The following is a 22,508-nucleotide window of genomic DNA, read 5'->3' on the forward strand; positions in this document are numbered from 1 at the left end:
ATGTCGGCAGGTGTGGAACAAACTCTGTTCCCTGTCCCAGAACCAAGACACAACAAGACAATACCTCAGGCTAGGATCATTGGGGATTCTGAAAATGTGTACTTATGAGGATACAGTGTTAAGGCTTTCTATTTAAATAAAAAAAAAATATATATATATATATACACACACACAGACACACACACACACACACACATACATATCAAATTAACATTCTCCAAGGGAAAAATACAAACAAACAAAAAGCAACAACTCTTGCTACATAAATTAGTACTCTAAATCCAGGTGCTAATTAAACAAATGATATAATGATAGATAATTAAAGCTCTTCAACACCAAGTTTTCTCTGGGTATTGTAAATAAAACCACTTTGCAGTATGGGTGGAACTTAATTTCAATAGATTCCACTTTTAAAACCAGCAAACTTTAAAAAAATAACTTTTTTTGGAGACAAAATGTACATATATATTTATCTTAGGTCATGGCAGCATCACAAAAGAAATGTTATAAAATTCTAGAATGTCCTTCTGAGAAGAATTTCAGAATTTATAAAACTTCAGGGCAAACCATTCTCTCTACTGATACAGAAAGGTCACATTATTTTCTTATTCAAATATATATATAACACCTGATTGCAATGCAACATGTTATACATGTTACTCTACGGATTCATTCAGATTTTACATTCCTGATAATTGTTTTTTAAAAGGCATTTTCATTTGCATAGTGATTTGTACACTTTATAAACACCTTTCATCTTAAACATATGCCGAACTACACATAAGAAAAAGAAGTTTGGTTTCTGGAACTGAACTTTTGCTGTAGCATCGATAGCATGTGCTGCTTGGGAACAGAATTTTCTGAGGCCAATCAACAAACCCATTCTCAGGGTCGTCCCGGGTGCACCTCTGCCGAAGGCAGGGGCCGGGGGAGCTCACGGCACGCTCCCACTTTCACGAACAAAACGGGCATCTCTTACCTTGTTCGAAGCCATCTCACTGACAGAGCGGTAGGTCTGTATGGTCTCTAGCTGGTCTAAGCACCAGTCCAGCTCGTCCAGCGTTTCCATTGCTAATTTTTGATAAGAGTCTTCTGTAAACAAACACACAGACATGTAGTTAGGCTGGAGCGGCTGCAGGCTGTCCATAGCCGAGTGGCCGCCGCCGCCGCTGATCCCGGCGCTACTGAAGGTGGCCGCCAGCTCCTTCATTCTGCGCGCCGGCTCCTTCCTTCCAGCTCTCTCCACCAGGGTGCTCTGCCCGGCATGGTTGGGGCTAGGTTTTACACACCCCCGCCCCCCTCCTGGGTGAGGTGTCCGCGATCTACCAAGAAACTTCCTCCGAGGAAGAAGGCGGGAACCGTCCCTTCTAGCTCATCTGCATACATGTGTCCTAAACCCAAAGGCAGAAGCAGCGAGCTTTCTCAGGCTCCCTCTGCCTTAGTCATCCCGGGGCCCTTCAGAGCCGTGATGTCATTTCTGAGTGTTTGCAGTCCGGAGGAGAAATGAGGAAAGCATTTTCTCTTTTTGCTTTTCTTCTAAGTGAACCACACAGTCGCAGATTTGGGGGGGGGGGGGTACTGACAGTTACTTTGGAAGGCTAGGCGGTCATTCATTCCCGGGAATGTGTAAATTTTGGAATAACTCTGAATTCAGCAAACACTGACCCGCTCGAGGGAGAAGCATTGGCTCTGCCTCCCTCCCCTGAATCTCTCCTGGAAGTGGATGCAGAGGGAGGTCTCCCGGATGAGACTTCAGTCTAGGAGAAACTGTCTGGCGTTTTAGGTGCACAGGTTTATGGGCCTGGGAGTCCGCAGCTCCTGTTATACTAAACAAAGCTAAAACTTCTCCTCCGCAGCCGCCAGGGTCACAGGGAAATTCTGAACCAGACTTTCAGGTGGAGCCAGATGTGAAGGCTGCAGATTTTCATTTAGATGAAAGCCGGGGACTCTGATCTGTCGCTGTAGGAATCTAGACTTTCTGGAAACATTTCTCAGCAGTCCATTCAAAAAAATAGTGTTTTTAAAATCGCATTTTTGATGGATAATCAAGTTCTTTTTAAGTGTTCACAACACGTCATTCCATACCCAAAAGTTTGTAAGTCTAAACTGGTACTTAAGGTTAATGACTTAAAAACCCTATGTTAATAAACACTGAATTAATTTTATAAATGCTAGGTGAATTAATGATGCTACAGACAGATATAAAAATCAATCAGATGCTCCTGCATACATGACTGATTTTGAGGGGAACCACATCCATTAACTCTACCAAGCTTTCTGGAATGCATGCTCACAATAGGCACTAATAAAATAAAATAAAATTAATTAATAAAATTAATTAAAGTTAAAAATCTTGTGTGGAATTCTATCACAAAGAAAAGACTACACAGCTTCCTGTGACAGTTGGGAAACATTTTTCATATGTTCAACAGAAGGCCTAGGGAGACCACATAGCTTCTTACAATTATTTGAATAGTTTTACGTGTGTGGCACTCACACTTGACGCAGAAAAGGGAACAAGCAGAAGAGAGATTCCTAGTGACTGGAGTCCCTTGGCCACAGATGCACATTTCAAAGAATAGGTGTTTTGTTTATCCCCCAATATGCCTACACTTCAGGAAGAACAGGGGTTAAAATTCAATATCCTGTATGTCATACTTAAAAAGCCACGAAACCACGGGAGGTGACTTCCTCCATTTCTTTCACACTCCTCAAAAGTGTGCAGACAAGAATTGAAGTGTGTTTAGTAAAACTCATTTCAAGTCAGACTTGCACGGACCTTCCCTCCTTTCTGCCTCCTCAATGTTGCGACGTTGCTGCAACACGAAGAATCTCCTCACTACTCTCTAGTGGGTCCCAAACTCCCCCTTACCTCCTCTGTTTCCTTCCAGAACAGCACTTCTTGCAAGGAATCTTTCCCTGAAGTAACAGAACCCTCCCATCCTCATTCCTGGCCTCTCATAAAGGAAAAAGTGCAACCACTTCCCAAGTCCTCGACCTTTCCTGCCTTGGTGCCCTCCACCTCGGGACCTGTGGTTCTCGGTAACCAAGATCAGACATTCGCCAGCATGGTGGGGAGTAAGTCACGTGCTCAGAGCCCTTTGAATGGGCTGATATGCAAAATGACTATAAGATGATATACCACATTTCTCCATCACCAAGAGGGAAAAAAGGGATCCGATTTCCACTTACTCTTGACAAAGAAAATACAGTGATTACAGCAGCAGAAGTGCTAAGGAAGGAGGACTCTTCAAAGATCCACCAATTAGGTGTTGTTGCCCCAGCACATTCACTGCCTGTTACACAGACAAGCGCACAGGTGTTCCTGGAGTTGGTACAACAGTGAGATGTCAGTGACCGGCCAATGGACGTGACAAGACTGGACTCCAGGGCCCTCTCTTATTCTGGACAACTGCAATATTTTTTAAGTGAATGGTATTACATTTTAAAGTTAATGAAGATTTCTTCCTTCCCAGATTCTTAATCCATAGTCAAGATTTTCTTTGTGTCCCATTTTAGAGACTTCTTATCACAGTAACTAAGGCAGGAGGCACAGACGTCAGAGTGGGCTAAGTATGGGGCATCAAACCCCAGCGACTTATGGGTACAGCCAAAGGAAAGGACCAGCACAGCTCAAGACTGGCCTCCACGCTATAACTCTGTAGCTCTAGCACCAGGTCCAATGCTCGGTACCTAGCAGATACTCAGTAAATACTCGGAGGAAGGGAAACCGAAGTGCCTGCCCAAGCAGCCTGCAAATACTTGGGTATCTAGAGGCTGAATGGTGTGTCTGTACCACTGTGGACAGAGCAGCAGTTTTGGAGTGAAACTCAGGCATTCTGACTTTCTCTTCTACCACTTACTGTACAGTCTTGGACCTCAATTTCCTACATCTTAAAATAAGGATAAGAATATGTATCTCATAAAGTTATAAAGGGATTAAATGAAATAAAGTATATAAAGTGTCTGGTATGGTAGCCAGTTCTTGGTAGGTGATCAATACATAGGAGTATAACCGTATGATTTCCTTCATTAAGTAGTAGATAATAACAACAATAAACAAACACATAGGGACAGAGATTGGATTGGTGGTTACCAGAGGGGAAGGGGGGAGGGAGGAGGGTGAAAGGGATAATTCGGTACATGTGTGTGGTGATGGGTTGTAATTAGTATTTTGGTGGTGAACATGATGTAGTCCATGCAGAAATAGAAGTACAATGATGTACACCTGAAATTTTTACAATGTTATAAACCAATGTTACTGCAATAAACAAAAAATTAAAAAAAAAAAAATACATAGGAGTATAATTATTAATGGCAATCAAAGTAACTTCACGTCTTGGCATTAGGGGGTGGGGAGGACTAGGAAGAGAGATGGAAGAACTGCATAGTCAACAAAGGATTTTAAGATCAGGATCAGCTCTATAATTTACAAGACCCAGTGCAGAATGAAAGTGCAGGGCCCCTTGTTGAAAAAGCAGGAAAAAGTGCTCCTGAAAGTAATAAAGTATGAAGCTTTTTCCTTTCTTCTGGAATCTTTCTCTCAACTGTCAGAGTGTTGTTGTTTTAATAAACTTTTTGTTTAAAATAGTTCTAGGTTTACAGAAAAGATGCAAAGATAACATAGAGAGCTCCAACATAACCCACATCCAGGTTTCCCTATTGTTAACATATCACATTATTACGGCACATTTGTCACAATTAATGAATGGCATGGCATGTTTTATTTCCTCTTTAATATTGTGTTCCCTTAGGCATGGGGATACCATGAGGTGAGCGCAGACCATCACGGGACCCCGGAGGCCCCACATCCTATGACTTATGGCACTTGCACAGCTCACCAGCTGCTGGGGTACCCCTACCTGCCAGCTGCCACACTGATGTGCTGCGCCCCAGCCAGTAAGACATTTCCCTTCCCCATGATACCCATGCCCCAATCCACAGCAGACAGGCGACCTCTAAAGGTGCTACAACCTCTGCACTGGGACGTGCTAGATACCTGGGTCAGGCCTGGACAAGAGGCTCAACCCCACCAAGACATGGCCTCTGTTTACCACATTACAGCTATGCCAGCCCAGGGCAGGAACGGCTGCTGCCATGCCCACCCTGAGACTGCAAGGCACACAACCCAACTCAGATCCTCTCTGCACCTGCACCCAGACCCCTACTGGGAATGGATGGCAGCAGTGGTCATGGATGGGGTCAGGGAGAGGAATGCTGGATGAGTCCCAGGGTGCCAGGGTCAGGGAAACTGGTGGCTGAGAACTCGTCCAGAGGAGGCAGGTGGGTGGCAGGAGGGGGATAGCACATGAGCCAAGGCTCCAAGCCACTGGAGTATACTACGTTGTCCCATCAGACTTCACTTACAAAACACCAGATCAAAGATAAAATTATTCTGAGTTTCAAAGCAGTGACAATGGGGGCCCTCTGAGTAGTAAGGCCCTGTGCAAGCCTGGATGCCCATGAAGCTGGTCCTGGTTCCTGTCTTACAAAAATGGCTCTGAGAGGGAACAAAGCTTAACACCACAGAAGCAAGTCTCAAGGAGATAAGAGCAGTAATGGGACCATGTATGGTCATGGGGTCAACCCTATTTGCCAAAAATTTCCAGAAGGAAGAGGAGCAGGGAGAACCGACCTCCCTTCCATCCTTCTCTTCTTTCCTTCTCTCACTCCAACAAGAGTGGCAAAGGAAGTTTACTCCCTTCTGCAGGTCTGGTAGGTATTGCATTTGACCCTGAGAAACAAGAAGAGAGAACGGATGCATAATTAGAATTAATATTAATCTGGTGATAGTATGTGGCATTCATATAGCTCTTTTTTCAAAGGAGTACTAAGCACACTAGTCATTAATCTTTGCAATATCTCTGAAGAAGTATGATTATCTCTAATTTACCGTAAGACACAAGCTAAGATGTCAGAGGTTAAATTATTAGACCAAAGTTCCCGGCAAAATTCCTGGTCTTTGAAACAGAGGATTCAGCTCAGCGCTGAAAATGCACGCTTTCTTGAAAAAGCTGCATTTACAGCTGCATCTCATCCTCGGGTCTTTTCTATGTAAAGTTGCGTAATTGCTTTCCTAAATGTTGTCATTTCTTGAGTCTCCTCTTCCCTTTTCTGATCCACCTAACACAGCCATTAGCACAGGGAAGCTGCGCAACATTTACTCATAAGGCCAGCAGTTCTGGTCCTGCATCTTGCTTCACTGGGTGATCTCGGGCAGGTTACCTAAGTTTCCCGAGACTAAATTTCTTTATCTGTAAAACGAGGGTAAGAAGAATACTTACTCTATTCTCACAGGGAAGATAGAATGTGAGAATACACACAAACCAGACTATAAATCTTTAAGTATTATGAACATTTTATAAGTATCGCATTTATTATTAGAGATGGGATATAGGTGCATTGTAGAAAATTATAAAATTACAGAGGAGCCAAAATCTGAAATGATAAAAATGTCACATTTTTACTAAGCAGAGATCACCATTGTTAAGCCCTTTGTGCATATCCTTTCATGGATGTGTGTGCGTGTGTGTTACGTATACACTTACGTATGTGAATAATCGAAATGAGATAGTACACTACAAACTGATGAGTAACATTCTTTTTTTCAGTCAATGATCTCCCCTTTTCTGTTTTAATAAGTTTCCAGTTGAGCTAATACTTAGGTCATAGTCCAATTTGCCCAGTTTTTTCATGCAAATCCAGTAGAAATGTGTGTGAGATAGCAGAGAGGGGTTGGGAAGGAGAGATGGAGAGAAAGGCAACAGGAAAAGGTAATAGGAAACCTTGGCCTGGCCACAAATAGCTGGCTGCTCATAGCTGGAAAACATGGAAACAGATTTTAGCAGTTATGAAGTCAGTGCCCAGCTGGGAACAGACCTCAGGTGCACTAAAAGTTGGTCCCACACTCTGTGCAGGAAAGCGTGATCTGAGTACCCCATTGATCTCTGGGAAAAGTGGGGACAGAGGCCCCCTACAGACCTTCATTTAACTTTGACACCCTGAGCAACATTACTCTTAACACAGATGAGAAAACTGAGGTTCAGGGAGGTAACTGCCTTGTTCCAAATCACACAGAATTAGCAAGCGAAAGCATCATAATATACCCCAAATATAAATTTTCTACAAACTATATCTAAATGCAATATTTGATTGAGGTATCATTGATAGACAAAACCGCTGTGCATATTTCATGTGTACATCTTGATGCTTTTGAAGATAAGTATACACCCGTGACACCGTCACCATGAACAGTGTCATAAACTTACATCATCTCTAAAAGCGTTCTCCCTCCCCCTTTTGTGCTTGTGATAACATTTAACATAAGATATGCCCTTGTAACAAATTTTTAAGTATACGATACAGTATTGATAACCGTATGTGCCTAGTAGATCTCTAGGACTTAATCACTCTGGGTAACTAAAGCTATGCACTCTTTGACCAACACCTCCACAATCCCTCCTCCCCCAGCCCCTGATAACTACCGTTCTACTCTTAGCTTCTAAGATTTGACTATTCTAGATTCTTGATATAAGGAATTCTAAATGCAATTTTAACATAGCTCTGTGTATATCAGAAACATATCTGTCAGGTTTCCCCCACTTTCCACCCAAAGAAAGCACTTAGAAAAGAGATGTAAATAACCTGTCATTTATCTGCCTCACATAACCAGACTCTCTTCCCACTAGAGAAGGCGGTGGGTATTTGCAAGGTTATGTGGTGGTTAAATCAATCAGAACAATCGCCACAGACAGCAACAGGGATGAATCTCATCAACATAAAAGTTGAGCAAAAGAAACCAGATATTAAAAACTACATAAAAATGTGATTCAACTTATGTAAAGTTCAAAAGAGGCAAAAATGAACCTATGATATTATAAGTCAAGATAGTGGTGACCATGGGGGGTTAGTGACTGGGAAGAGACTTGAGGGGGCCTTCTACGGGGCTGGCGGTGATCTCCTTCTTGGTCTGGGTCCTGGGTACACGGGGGTGTTCATTTTATGAAAATTCACTGCCTCTACACTTGTGATTTGTGCACTTTTCTCTGTCTGACTTTCCATGCAGGATTTCAACAGATTGTCCCATCCAGGGACAGCCTGGTTTAAAAAACAAAGGGCAGGATTTCTAAAAACATGTTTCTTTTCCTTTTGTTGAGCTATAGCAATGGGTATCAATAGAGTTTGAGTAAATCTCACACAGCTGAAAAACAACCAAAAAAAGATGTTGGTTTTGATATTGCATAGACCAGGATGCTCAGAATTCCATGGAATACGTTGGAGCCTGACTCAGCTCTTTACAATCCTGACTCTGCCGCTTACCAGCGGTGTGATCTTAGACAAGGTCAGTAGCCTGACTGGCCCTCCTTTCCTCACCTGTCAAACAGGAAGACAGCACAAACTAGCTGTGAGAGTAAGTGATCGACGCATGCCAAGCATTTGGTACAGGGCCTGGCATGTGTCAGGAACTTTGTCCTCCCTCCCTGGTACCTTCTCCCTGGTCCTGGTCACTTTCCTGAGGGTAGATTGCCACATATTTGATAGTTGAGTTGGGTGGAGTTTTGTTCTGGTCCCAGTGTGGGGAGTGTGTGCAAGATGTCCATGAAATCCTATAGTGTCCCTCCCAGTGCACGACCTCAGATAGGAACTGCCCCTCCACATTTGTCTGAGGTTAGAGTTGGCTGATTTTCACTTCTGAGATACAGACCTGGCCTGCTGTGTCATTCTGCTGTCACCAAATCCTGACTGACACAGCAGGTCAGTGGACCTTCAGACGTGGAGAATTGTACAAGAAAGTTGTTTTTTCATTGATTTGTTCTGCAAAAAGACTTTGAGTGCCTACAACATGCCAAGCCAGTTGCTGGGTGCCGAGGTTGCAGCGATGAACAGGACACCCCAGGACTGGTCCAGTCCATTGCACTGAATGATTATACGGGAAATTCCTTTCCTGTTCTCCAAAATAGTTGTCAGTGAGGCTGGGTGCCTTATCAGCCTCCTCCCCTCCCCGATCTCCCCACCCCAACTTTATACAGTGCCTTTGTGAAAGTTAGAAAAATATGCCCTCTTGGGCAGAAAGCTTGGTAAGTGATGCATGGGCTGGATTTCAACTCCCCTCACCACCTGGCTGAGTAGCTTTGATCAGTACCCAAACTACACAATGACCTTATGCAATGGGCCGGTGGCACCGCGATGTGGGGGCAAGCTAGTATGATGCTTTCCCCAGCGTGCCTGGGAGACTCCATGAAAGCAGGGCACAGAACAGGGCTCATAGCAAAATCTGCACTTTTAACCTCAAAATAAAGCAAACCTGTGACATTTCCTAACTCCCAATTTGTGAACATCATTAAATAACTGTAATAACATTAAATAAGTCTCCATAAAATAACTCAAAATTTTAATTTGGTAGACGAATTATTACCTTTAAATACAGTTTTCATTTGTGTAGACAAAATCTTCTTAAGCAAGGGCTCCATGGGGTAAAAAATTATAGGAGTCCTTGGTGGAGAAAACTAAAAAACCACTCTTCTGACCCTTGTAAGCGAGAAGTGTGTATTAATTGGAATCTTCACATTCGGCTTATGAATCTAGCTTTATCCACAAGCTTCCAGCCCTGTCGACGTCCTCACTGGACTCTACCTGCCTTGAAGTTGGCGTGTTTATTTCATTCTTCTGTTCTTCCTCATGGTGCAATAAGCATTTGTTAAAATGTAAAACAATTTCATACATATGGAAATCAGCCTCTCTTTATTTAAAAGTGTTAGATTAGGGCTATTGGCCTAGTTATTTAGTGGTTTTGGTTTTTTCCCTTACTGTCAGCAATAGCTTTTCTTTTCATCATCAGTTATTATGTCCAAAGGTATATATTTTCTTTTGATGAATATTTGGTAAATGAAATGTACCTGTGTTAGAGTGCACATTTCAAGAAGCACGTTGTTTTAACCTTCAGTAAAATATTCTTAGAACAAACCCAGGAACTGGAGAACACTTACACATCCTGTAACAGTTCTTCCAAAGGCCGTCTGCAAGCCCTATGTGGCCTTTATTTAGGCAGGGCTTTGTTAACTTGTCTTTATAAACATGGAGCTTTGCAATTGCACATGACAGGGATTTCACCGTGGGTGGATTCACGGAAGGAGAGGCTCACTGGCCTCAAGGGAAATAACAGTGAAAAGTAGGTCATTTTAATGCCGATGTCTTTAGCAAAGTCCTCTAAGACTACAAGTTAAGAAAACTCCCATCACAACTAGCTTTGTACATATAACTTGACAGTTTACCAAGCACTTTCGCTTGCATATCTCAGTTTTTCCTTAAAAAATAAATCCCATGAGATAGAAATTATTATTACGATGACATACATTTTCCATTATGCATATGAGAAAATTGAGCCTTGGAGACGTTGAACGATTTGCTCAAAGTCATCCGATGAGAGAGAGACAGAAAGAGAGATGAAAGATGAGAGATTATAAGGAGAGAGAGAGGGAGAGGAAGGAGAGAAAGGGGGGAGGGAGGGAGAGAACTGAAGTTCTCTGCTTTTACATTCTATGATCTTTCTTGCTAAGCCATGGGGCCTGTGATAAACAAACGGTCTAAGTTTCTCTCCTTTCACCCAGGCTGGCTGAGACAAGGCGGAATGATATCTGCCACGTGCGGCCTCACAGGCCTCTTCCCGTCTGCTCTGCCTCCGCCTCTTACAACGTCCTTACGCTTGCCCCAACCTGCTCTCCAGAAGAACTCGGACTCTGGTATTTACTTACTAACAAGCATCTGTACTCACCTACTTAATACTATGTACCACCAATGTGAAAGGGTGCTCAAGGAACTTAATTATCCACCTGCATTGGTGTCAGAGCAATGACGCCAGAAAGTGATCAGAGATGGAGGTAAGTTGCTGTCTAAATATTTTTCTAATACGTCAAATATATACAAGAAGTATTTATGAAGAATATAGAGTAGTGGTTAAAAGCTTGTTCTCTGGAACTCGGCTGCCCGGGGTTCACGTTGCAGGACCACCGCTACCGTTATCTAACCTCGGAGAAGTTGCTTAATTTCTCTATGCCTCAGTTTCCTCACCCATGTAATGAGAATAATAATAGTATCTATTTAACGGGTTGCAGTATTTAATGAATAAATAAATATAAAATGCTTAGGGTAGTACATGGTACAAGCACTAGATAAATGTTGGCTATTGTTTGGTGAGTATGATAAAATAAATAATTATTTAATGAGTGGATTTTTTTTAAGTGCCCATTATGTTGTAGGCTTAGCATGAAACTCTGAGGGTAGAGTGGTGAATTTTATAGACATCGTTTTTGCTCACTTGAAGCCTATATTCTAACAGAAATAGACAAATAATTATACAAAAATCTATTTAATTACAGTTGGGAAAGGAGCTACTGAGAAGTGTAGGGTGCCCAAAGAATTTGTAACAGGGATAACAGGGGACCCAAAAGTCTGAGAAGTGGGGGTGTGATAGAGAGAGCTCAGGGAAGGCCTGCCCCGGAAAGTTATGAGCCTTGAAGGAGTAAGAATTAGGTGCAGAGAGGGAGGAAGCATTCTAGACAGAGGAATATCCGGGCGTGCTCAGTGAACTGAGAGCAGTCCACGTGGCAGGAACACGGAGAGAGAGAGACTGGCGCAAGAAGCTTAGGTCAGGTCATACCCCACCACGCACTCCATGGAGGGGACCCTGGACTTTATTCTGGAAGCAATGGGAAAACTTTTTGGAGCCTTATCAAAGGAGTGGCCTAGCCAATTTGCATTTTATTTTTTTTATATTTATTTATTTATTTATTTATTTTAATAATTTTATTTATTTTCTTCCCCCAAAGCCCCAGTATATAGTTGTATGTCATAGCTGCACATCCTTATAGTTGCTGTATGTGGGACGCGGCCTCAGCATGGCTGGAGAAGCGGTGTGTCGGTGCACGCCCGGGATCCGAACCCAGGTTGCCAGCAGCGGATAAGCCACGGGGCCAGCCCCGATTTGCATTTTAAAAAGATTACTCTTGCTGCAATTTGGAGAATGAACTTGAAGGAAGGAATGCATGCAAGGAGGCTAGCTAAATAGTATTTAAAAGCTCAGGACCTGGAAGAAGACACACTTGAGCTTGCCTTCTGCCTCTGCCATTTATTTTATGAGCAGTGTGAATTTGGCCAAGTTACTTAATTTCTCTAAATCTTAATTTCCTCATCTTTCCCGTGGAGTTGTGATGAGGATTAAATGAGGTAATCCACATCAAAGCACTTAGCATGGTACCCAGCACCTAGTAAGTATTCGTGCCAGTTGCTAGGAGCATTATTCTTTATTTTACTGCAGTAGCCTATGTGGGAGATGATGATGGCTACCACTATGCAGCAGCCATGCAGCAGCCATGGAGATGCAGAGAGCTAAATGGATTTGAGATGTGTGTGAGTTGAAACCATATGGCCTCTAGGAGGGTGGTATTTGGTTGGTGACCAAAATTCCCAGGTACTTTAGCTTTTCAGGTCCAGAAATGTGATTTTTGTTAGTGTGGTTGACTTCCATTTAGCTTATACTAGTCCAACTCACAAGAGTGCAATGAGAGGTCAGAGGTCAATAAACAAATTTACAGAAAGCAATAATTTACAGGAAGCTTTTCATGTCTTCTGGTCATTACCTGCTCCTTGACATGGGAGATGAAATCCTAATCATAAGGTTGCTTGGTAAGCATGAAATCAGAGCAGGGGATTTAGTTGGACGATTTAAATGCTGCTTTCCTAAGCCTGATATACTCACTACTGAGGTAGATGTAGTTGTCTCTGCTCAGCATTTCCACCTGCCTTCTCAACTTTGTTCACCTGGCTAGCTCTTACTTATCTTTTAGGACTCAGTCCAGAGTCACCTCCTCTACAAAGCTTTCTAAATATTCTGAGGTCAGACTGAGCTCCTTTCCTCTAAGCTCCCACAACACCATGTGGTAGTCTCTATTTCCAACAGACCATATTTCATTGAAATTATTTCTCTCGGTTTATCTCACCCATTAGATGATAACTTTCTCCAGAGCAGGGAACATATCTTTTTGGCTGTTCTTTTATGCAGCACAGCATCTATTACCTAGTAGAAGCTCAAAAAGTATTGTTTGAACTGCTGACTTGCCCAACATATCAATAGATGGGATACCCACTACCCAAAGGGCCTTTGCTGTTGAACAGTATTGGAGAAACCCTGTCAGGAATTCTTGTTCTTGGTTCTTTTTTTACTAGTCTCCAAACAAACCACCTTGTTTTTGCTGATTTATTCAATGTTACCACAAATAATGAGCTCTATATTTCTTTTGTATTCATATCTTGATTAGATCTGTAGGCTGGCAAGTTTTAAAATGGGAGACATGCTGTCTCTCGAGAAGACTTCTGCAACATCACCCGCAGCCTTTGGTCTTTAACTCTCACCCAAGAGCTGTATTCAGGCACCTTACTGGGGGTCTCTGTGCATCACATCAGACTAGAATCTCAAATAGATTCTGACAGCTATCATGCGAAAGATATAGGCAGAGTTCCAAGGCAGCACAGACAGAGCTTAAAGACATGGGGGAAAGGGAGATAGGAGAGATTTGGAGGCCAGGTAAAGAAAAATGGGTGGAATTTTGAGAGAGGAAGAAAATGAGGTAAGGCAATGAACAGCATGAATAAAGGCATGAAATTAGAACCATGTCACACCATTCAGTCCTGTCCGGGGAGAACAAATGCAATGGTCCTATTTGGCTAGAACACTGGGAGTAGCGTGGAATAAATTTGCAAAAGCAGGCTGGTCAGGGCCAGGTCTCAGAGGGTATTTTATGCTAGATTATGGCTTTATTTGGCAGGCAATGGGGAGCCATTGAAAACTGTTCAACAGAAGAATGGCACACACCAAGTGGTTCATAAATATCTTGATACCGTTTCACAGTTGTGTAATGCTTTGCAGTTATAGATCTCTTTCATATGTATAATCTCTTTTAATCCTCATCATACCTTGTGAGAGATGTATTATTGTCTCTATGTTATAGAGGAAGAGACTGAAGTGCAGGGAGTTTAAGTGTCTCACTCCAAATCCCATAACTAGTAAATGCAGAACCTAGAGACTTGAATCTAGGCCCTGACTCCAAGTTCAGTGCTCTTGCCTTGACAGTGCATTCTATGAGAAGATGAATTATCCATCTGACAGCAGAAAGTTATAAGGATCCGAGGATGGAGCAGAGAATAAGCACTTGGTAAATTATTATTATTATTATTTTTTGTGAGGAAGATCAGCCCTGAGCTAACATCTGTGCTAATCCTCCTTTTTTTGCTGAGGAAGACCGGCTCTGAGCTAACATCTCTTGCCGATACTCCTCCTTTTTTTTTTTTCCCCAAAGCCCCAGTAGATAGTTGTACGTCATAGTTGCACATCCTTCTAGTTGCTGTATGTGGGACGTGGCCTCAGCGTGGCCGGAGAAGTGGTGTGTCGGTGTGTACCTGGGATCCGAACCCCGGCCACCAGTAGCAGAGCGCGCGCACTTAACCGCTAAGCCACAGGGCCGGCCCGCACTTGGTAAATTATTAACATGAGGAATTCTTATTTTCAGGAAAAATTAGGAGTTGAGGTCCCAAACTAGAGTGTTATCAGAGGGAATGGGGGTGTTATTTAAACCTTAAATTTACTGGTAGAAGGAAAGTTGTCAAAGGCATTTCAAGAATCAGTGGAGAGGAGGAGCAAAGGTGTTTGCTGTTGGGAGTCACCAGGGTGGGTGGCGAGGAGAAGAGGGCTAGAAATTTTCCTGTCTCTCGAAACATTTTCAGCTCAAGTCTCTATCCCTTCCTATAGGAAAGCGCCTCCCCCTGGAGCTCTCCTGGGTGATGTCTCACATCACACAGGACTTTGGGCACTTCACCATGAGAGAATGGCACTGCACTTGACAGTCAAATGTGCAGAGAGCAGAAAGCCTACTACATACAGTCTTTTCCAGTTGATAAAGCACTTTCAAGTTAGCTCATTTTCTTCTGCAAACAAAGCCATGAAAGTTCTCTCCATTTTCACAAATGAGATCATTGAGGCTCCTCAAGGTAAGGGGACTTGCTTTAGAATCTGGAATTTCTGCATTGTTCAATGCGGTAGTTACTAGTCACATGCGGCTACTGAGCACTTAAAATGTGGCTAGTCCAACGTGAAGATGTGCTGTAGGTGTAACATACAAACTGGATTTCAAAAACTTAGTATGAAAAACAAGATGTAAAATATCTCCATAAAGTTTTATATTTGATTACTTGTTGAAATGATAATATTTTGGATATATTGAGTTAAGTAAAACGCATTACTAAAACTAATTACACCTATTTCATTTTACGTGTTTACTAGAAAATTTTAAATTACCTATGGGGCTTGCGTTATATTTCTATCGGACAGCACTGTTCTAGATCATAAGGCTACAGCCGGGACTTGAACGCTCCAAGGCCAACATTCAACCCACAATGCTCGTCTTAAACAGATGGTCATAACAATAATGATTGCAGTTAATATTGATTGAGTACAGTCACAGTTTCTAACACTTTATATTCACGAATTGAGTTCATCTTCATCATAATTTCATGACCTGAGTATTATTTTATATATAATAGGTCACTTTATTTCACAGACGAGAAACAGAGATTGGGTAGCTTTCCCAGGATCACAGACTTAGTAGAACCAGAAATTCGACTCAGGCAGCCCACCTCCAGCGCCATTAGGAACGCCTTAGTGGCTGCCTTTGTTTGCTAAGTCCCACGGAGACATCTGGATTGGCCTCACTTTATTTTTGATCCAGCATAAGTCAGGCAGTTTGTGAGAGACTTTGTATACTATCTCATTTAATTTTTGCAACAACCCCATTAATTAGTTATTATTCCTATTACAGGTGAGCAAAGTGAGGCTCGGAGAGGTTACACAACTTGTCCCAAGTCACACTAGGTACATGCTGGGACTCAGTTTCTAATCCAGCCCGAATCCAAAGTTGATACTCCCATCACTACCCGTCTGTGACACAGCCGCACCTGAGCTCCTAAGGCTGCTCCCGGGCTAAACCCCGCTGACGCACTGAAGCAGCCTCTCTGCGGGGGGCTCTGGGAATTTGTTCTTTTTAGAATTGCTCCAGGTGACCCCCATCCTCAGCCTGATTTGGCAATAACCACCCTATCTGAGTCTTCCATTTTCAACGTTTTTTTTCCTGGGAGTTCTGCCTCCTCAGACTCTCCTGGGAGCTGGTGAAAAATTAAAAAAATAAAAAAAGTAAAAGAAAAGAAGCAAATAAAAACAGTATTTCCCTCAGGCAGGCTTCAGTGGGGCTGACCATTCATCTCAGCTGGGTCCCAGCTTCTTTCAAATCTTATCATCATCTGCCCCAAAATGTGGGCTACAATGGCTTAATTAAACAGAGATAATCATAGATTTCAGAGATAAAACAGCCGGTCCTCCTGAAGACATTCTTAGAAACATCTGAGCAGCCCAGGGCTGTGTCTGAAATGAGAGGGGTGGGGATTTAGGGAGCACAGACTTGAGGGGGGTGGGAGGCAGGCACATAGCAGGAGACTCACTGGCTCTGGAGGGGGTTTATGGAGTTCTGGATGATTCCGTAAGAGCCATTGGATGTGCACTAAGGCATAGAACAAATAAAGCCACGTGGCCCTTTCTGGGGTGGAGTTTTGTGCGTGTGTGTATGTGTGTGTGTGTGCGGGCACGCGTGTGCATGTGTTTGTGTGTGGTAGGAAAGGTTAACAGTATGCTTTTTGCAGGCTTGTTTGCAGGTAGACCAGCAGTGGCTCTGTGTGACAGGTTCAGAATTTCCAACTAGCATACACGAAATATAAAATTAGGCCCTGGGTTTCATGGCAACCCAGCTCGACACAGTAGCAAACAAGAATTGTTTGAGAATGGGAGAAAGAAGCCAACGCCGTGTGTGTCACTGCTCGCCCTGCTGCCTTTGGCCAGTTTCTCCTGATTTAGCAGGACTTCCGCTCCTGCCCTGATTTCCCCTGGTTTGTAAACGACGTCACTTCACCGAACTCAGCTCCAGACTTTAGAAAAACAAGATGTTGTATTTCAGCAATGGTTTTCTTGGCATTTCTACTTCTGAAGAATTTCACTTAATTCTGATTTTTCCTTTTTACCCTTGAAAGAGCGTAGCTATCAGCGGTGCTTCCCCTCTCCCTGCTTCCTCCTCTCTAACACAGTGTCTCCTGCAGTATAATGCAGTGTCTGTTGAAATGCGATTAAAGATTTCAGTGTTTGGTTTAAACCAATATTTACCAGTGCAACCCCGCCAACATAAATGTGCAGGCGAGGTAGAAAAAACTGGCTTGCATCAATCTCCGCCTGAACACACACACAGACAGGGCTGTAAATGTTTTGTATGACACTTCTGGCCTCATTTTGCCAGCTTCACACATATATCAATTCAACACAGATTCAGAACAGTCTTAAAACTGGGATAATCTAGATAACAGATTCCACTAGTAACTTTTTTAAAGTTGTTTTCTTATTGGTTGAAGTTTGTTGTTTGTTTTTGTGGTTTTTCTGGCATTTATCACACAATGGTATGTAATCTAGCTGAAAATGTTTTCTTGAATTATGGGAATTCGTATTATTCAAAATAGTAGTAAACAAGGGAATAGTGATCTTTTAAAAAATAGATTACACTACAAAGCTTAATGTAGAAACTTAAAGCAGACATTTTGAGATTAAGTCAGTCTTGTTGAGTGATTGCTTTAATTTAGCAAACATTTACTGAATTGAATTTATTGAATGAATGAATTACTGCTATACTTGGAATGAATTTCAAATAGTTGTAGTTTGGACTAGAAATTATTTTTCTGAAACTGAATAACCCAGGCAGCCAGCAGACAGAGGCCCCAGCTGGCACCTGGCGGCCACAGCCTCAGAAGAACTGCAGAGGGTGGAGAGTGAGTGAGTTTTGCACGGCCAAGGCTCAGGACCAAGCCCTCAGTGAAACCTTTGAATTGCAGTTCCCATACCGCACTTCCTCTTAGGTAGGGAGGCTGGGTGTGAGATGAGGAAGAGGGAATGACTCATCTACAGAAAAGGCCACCGAAATTGCTAATGGTAACCCCTGAACACTGCCTGGTAAGCAGCTTGCCTGGTATAAATGCTTGCCTTATAAACAGGTAAAATGAATGCATTAACCTACTATAATTTATGAGGTTGAGTGTGGAATGTTCCAATCAAGATTTAGGGGCAAGAACAATTGCTATGTCTATAGTGATACTTTTGTTACTTTCTCTAACTCCAAATGCTCAAGAGGCTGTGCACCAAAACCTGAAGGACCAGGGGAAGGATGGATAAGAAGGTGTTGTTAACCACAGTGACCGTCAATTCAGAGTCCACCTGAACAAAACGTCTCTAATCTTCAAAACAACCTTGCGAGGTAGACTGCATTATCACCCATGTCTAGGTGACAGGACAGGTGGGACAGGAAACGGTGAGTGAGGCTGGAAAGGTGGCCTGGGCATCTGGGCTTAATGGCAGGCCCCTAGGGGGATGGGGGTATAAAGAAGTAAAAGGCACAATCGTGGCTGTCCTCAGGAATGTGTGGTCTGGGAGGGGAGCAGCAATGCACAGACATGGAATGAAAACAGCAAGGGCACACTGCCAGCATGGGAGGGATCACTGGAGAAGGCCTGGGAGCACCAAAGGTGTGCTTGTGCTCTGAACAGGGCAGGCGTTTAATCAATGCTCGCGCAAGTGCACTGAACCCAACTGAGTTAAAAGCCAGGTAAAGGTAATCGTAGGAGGAAAGACCGGGAGCCCAAAGTGAAATGCATGGCAGCAGGGAGAGAGGTCTCACTGACCAGAGAGTGCTGAAGAAAAATGGTTGGAGGGTCAGAGTGGGGCCAGATTATGAAGAGAAGTGGAGGAGTCTCGTCTTGACGCAGGAACAGTAAGGAGCTGTTGGAGGTTCTGGAACAGGGAGAGGCATGAAGAAAGAGGGCATTTAGGACAAACAGGCCCACAGGAGTATGTAAGATGGCTCTCAATGGGAAGTAACTAGAGTTAGGGACCCCATGAAGACCCTCCTGGAGGGATCTATGTGGAACCATGCTGGCTAGAATAGGTGATGACAATAGGATGGAAGAAAAGAGTGAAGTTCTAAGTAACCTCTGGAAGGAAAAAAGTGTATCTTCATAAGAGATGGTATATAGAGAACTAGGGAGAGGAAGATGTCAAATGTTGTCACCAAATTGTCTAGCCTTGAGTGGGCCATGAGAGGCGAACCACTGACAGATATGAGGGAGTTGGAGGAGGTGGAGGAGAAAACACGTTACTTTGGACCACACTGAGTTTGAAGAGATTCCCATATAGTTACAAGGATTTGGGGTGGGTCTGTAGTAAGAAGACAGAGCTCCAGGCATGGATTGCCCAAGGGTTACAGGCTAGGGATGGTGAGCACACACGACCTGCTATGACTCCCCAGGACATGTGTCTGTCTTCTAGTCGGTTCCTGGAGAAAGGTCCATAACAAATACAAGACCTCCCCAGATTATCTCACCAGCCCTTTACTCCTCCACTCCCTCCTCCCCCATTTCCTCAGACCCCAGTTGCTGCACAGTCAAAGCAGAGCTATGAGTGTTAGATGTCTTGGATGATTTCCACCCTCTGCACGGCACAAGCCTAATGCAGGAGATTTCTCTCTCTTCAGCATCTGCAAGTAACCAGGCCAAATTCTCTACCCTGGAAAGGACCATCAAAGCTGGAATGGGTCTTAGAGACCGGCTGTATTTAACCCAACTCTTTGGTTCATAGGTGATGAGACCGAGGCTGGGAGAAGGGACATCTGCACGATCTGACAGGATCAATGTAGCAGCAGAGACCAATTCTGAACTTTCACAGAACCTACTGTTGCCACGGTACTGTACCTCATCTCTGATTGGCAATATTTAAAGTATCATTCAAACTAATATTTATTGGATACATAATACATGTCAGTCCCTATGCTAGGCACAGGAGATACTAAAAAGTGTAAGTATAGCAGTCACTACCACTGAGGCACTTACAGTTCAGAAAGACTGTTTTCAGAACAGGAGTAATTACTTCTCCTTGAGTAGGGGTGTTGGGGAAGGCTTCCTGGAGGAAGTTATGCCTTAGCAGGGTTTTAAAGGGTGAATAGGAGCTTGCTTGGCAGGAGATAGAAAAAGAAGGTAAATGCATTCTAAGCAAAGGGAACAACATGTATCAAAGTAGAGATGACACACTATAGTGCCTGCAGTTACTACAAGTGTTAGTAGTTTTACGGCAATTGAGCGTAGAGGAGGAATAGTAGGAGAGGCAGGCAGAGCACTGCTAGGAATTTAAAAAGAACGTATGTGAGGTGGGGAAGTGAAAAACAGGACGAAGACATCCACGAGGTCCCTGAGTGATGTTTTGTAGAGCTATGGTCATAATCAGAGATATATGAGTGCCTTAGAGCAAAAGTCAGTAAACTTTTTAAAAACGACCAGACAGTAATTATTTTAGGCTTGTGGGCCATATGGTCTCTGTTGCAAATATTCAACTCTGCCATTTAAGCATGAAAGCAGCCATAGAAAATATATACACAAATGCATGTGGCTGTGAGCTAATAAAACTTTATTTGTAAAAAGAAGTTGCAGGCCTATGGGCCATATTTGCCAATTATTGCTACGGAGACATCCTGAGACCTTGATATCACCCTCAAGAACTGTGGCAGAGAGAATAACGGCCTTTCGAAGATGTCTACACCCCCGTCCTTGCAACCTGTAATTATACTGTTACATGGCAAAGGAGAATTAAGGCAGCAGATGGGAATAAGGTTGCTAACGAGCTAACCTCAAAATAAGGAGATTATTTTGGATTATCTGGGTGGGCCCAAGGTATAAATGTCCTTAAATGTGGAAGAGGGAGGCAGATGAGTCAGTGTCAGAGTGATGGAATGTGAGAAAGATTCATCCAGACATTGCAGGCTTGAATACAGAAGGGGGCAGGAGCCAAGGAAAGCAGGCAGCCTCTAGAACCTGCAAAAGGCAAGAAAGTGCATTTCCCCCTAGAGATTCCAGAAAGGAACACAGCCTTGCCAAAACCTTGATTTGTGTTGTTTTAAGCCACAAAATATGTGTAATTTGTTACCACAATAGAAAACTAATACAATACCCATGTGATCTAAACCTTCTCAACATTGTGGAGAAACCCAAGCCTGCAGAGTTAAGAACTCAGGTTTAACACCCATTTAAATGCCTCATTTAGATGCAGAAGGTAAAGAAATCTGGATTTGGCTGTGGGCGAATTAGGCAGCGCTTTCAGGGAGTGTCTGTAATAAGGAGCTGCTTTTACACTGAACAGGCTTTATGGATCCCTGAGCCGTATAAGAGGCCGTGAAACAAAATTTCCCTTTATTTGTGTTTCTCCAGGAGCTCCCAGACCTACACACTTGGGGATTTATACCTAAGGAAAGAGAAGCTCTGGGTGTGAGGGTGAAGATGAAAGTCCCCGAGGAGGTCCCGCATGCGGTGCTCCGAGGGGGGAAGTGGGCTGTCAGAAGTCAGCCCCTGACTTTCTATTCTGCTGGCTGGCATCAGAACACCCTCTGCCCTCCTGCCGTGACACTGTACCATTTACGTCATGGGGAATACAGTTTGCTGCTTTAAAAAATGTGTGCTATGAGGAAAATGAGAACACGATGCTGGTGACATTCGACAAAGGAGGCAGCATTCCAAAGATGAGCCTGGGCATGCCTGGCATGCCTGTGCTGTTAGGGGTCACTTCAGAGACTGTGGCCGCTGGGCACTCACTGAGGTAGGTCCAATGAGGTCAAGGGCCCCTGCCCAAATGTTCTCTCAAATATCCGTCATGGTGGGGGGAGGGGGCGGTGGGGGGTAGAGGCCACGGTTCTGGGCTCCCTTCCACATTGTAAACATCTTGAAAACAAAACCTCCTCACAACACCTAACATAGTGCCTTCTACTCCAGAGACAGGCGTCCAATGAATTATTAGGTAAAATCAAGGAGACAGAGAAGGCAGATCTTGTCATAACGATGACGATTCTCACAACAAATTCAGAAAGTACATTTCAATTTACAAAACACTCTCACATACGTTGTTTCAAATTATCCTCCGAAGGACGCTATGAAGTGAATATCAGCAAACCCATTTTGCTGATAAGGAGAATGAGTTTCACACACTGAGTGACTAGTTTAATACTCCACAGCCAGCAGCTGGGAAAGCCAGGCCTGAACCCAGGTCTTTGGCTTCTTAGGCTGGAGCTCAGCTGCACCCTACAACCTCTCCTCCCTTCCAGAAACATTGAGTGTCTATGTCGTATCAGGTCCAACATGGAGACAAAAGGTCCCAGGAGACAAAATTAACTAAGACAAGGTTCTGGACCTGAGACCAGAGTTTAGCAGGGGAGGCAGACATGTCAATGTGCAAACTGTGATACAACCTAAGACTGTGACATTTACCGAGCACTCGATGTGCCAGGACTGAACAAAGGGCTTCCCACATAATCAATGTTTGACATCTCATGAGACAGGGA

At 43.4% G+C, this 22,508-nt stretch overlaps 1 protein-coding gene across 2 annotated transcripts in view; it reads right to left on the bottom strand.

Moving 5' to 3' along the window:
* Nucleotides 1-22,508, bottom strand: part of PDE4B (phosphodiesterase 4B) — a 396,712-nt gene that overhangs the window by 38,415 nt on the left and 335,789 nt on the right. For both annotated transcript variants that reach the window (XM_087449321.1, XM_014788252.2), the window contains one exon: nt 980-1,092. In XM_087449321.1, the coding sequence (XP_087305447.1) occupies nt 980-1,092 (113 nt within the window). The remainder of the gene's footprint in view (nt 1-979; nt 1,093-22,508) is intronic.

This window comes from Ceratotherium simum, chromosome 2 (genome assembly GCF_057802395.1).
Source record: "Ceratotherium simum simum isolate JZ-2026a chromosome 2, ASM5780239v1, whole genome shotgun sequence".
Lineage (NCBI taxonomy): Eukaryota > Metazoa > Chordata > Mammalia > Perissodactyla > Rhinocerotidae > Ceratotherium > Ceratotherium simum.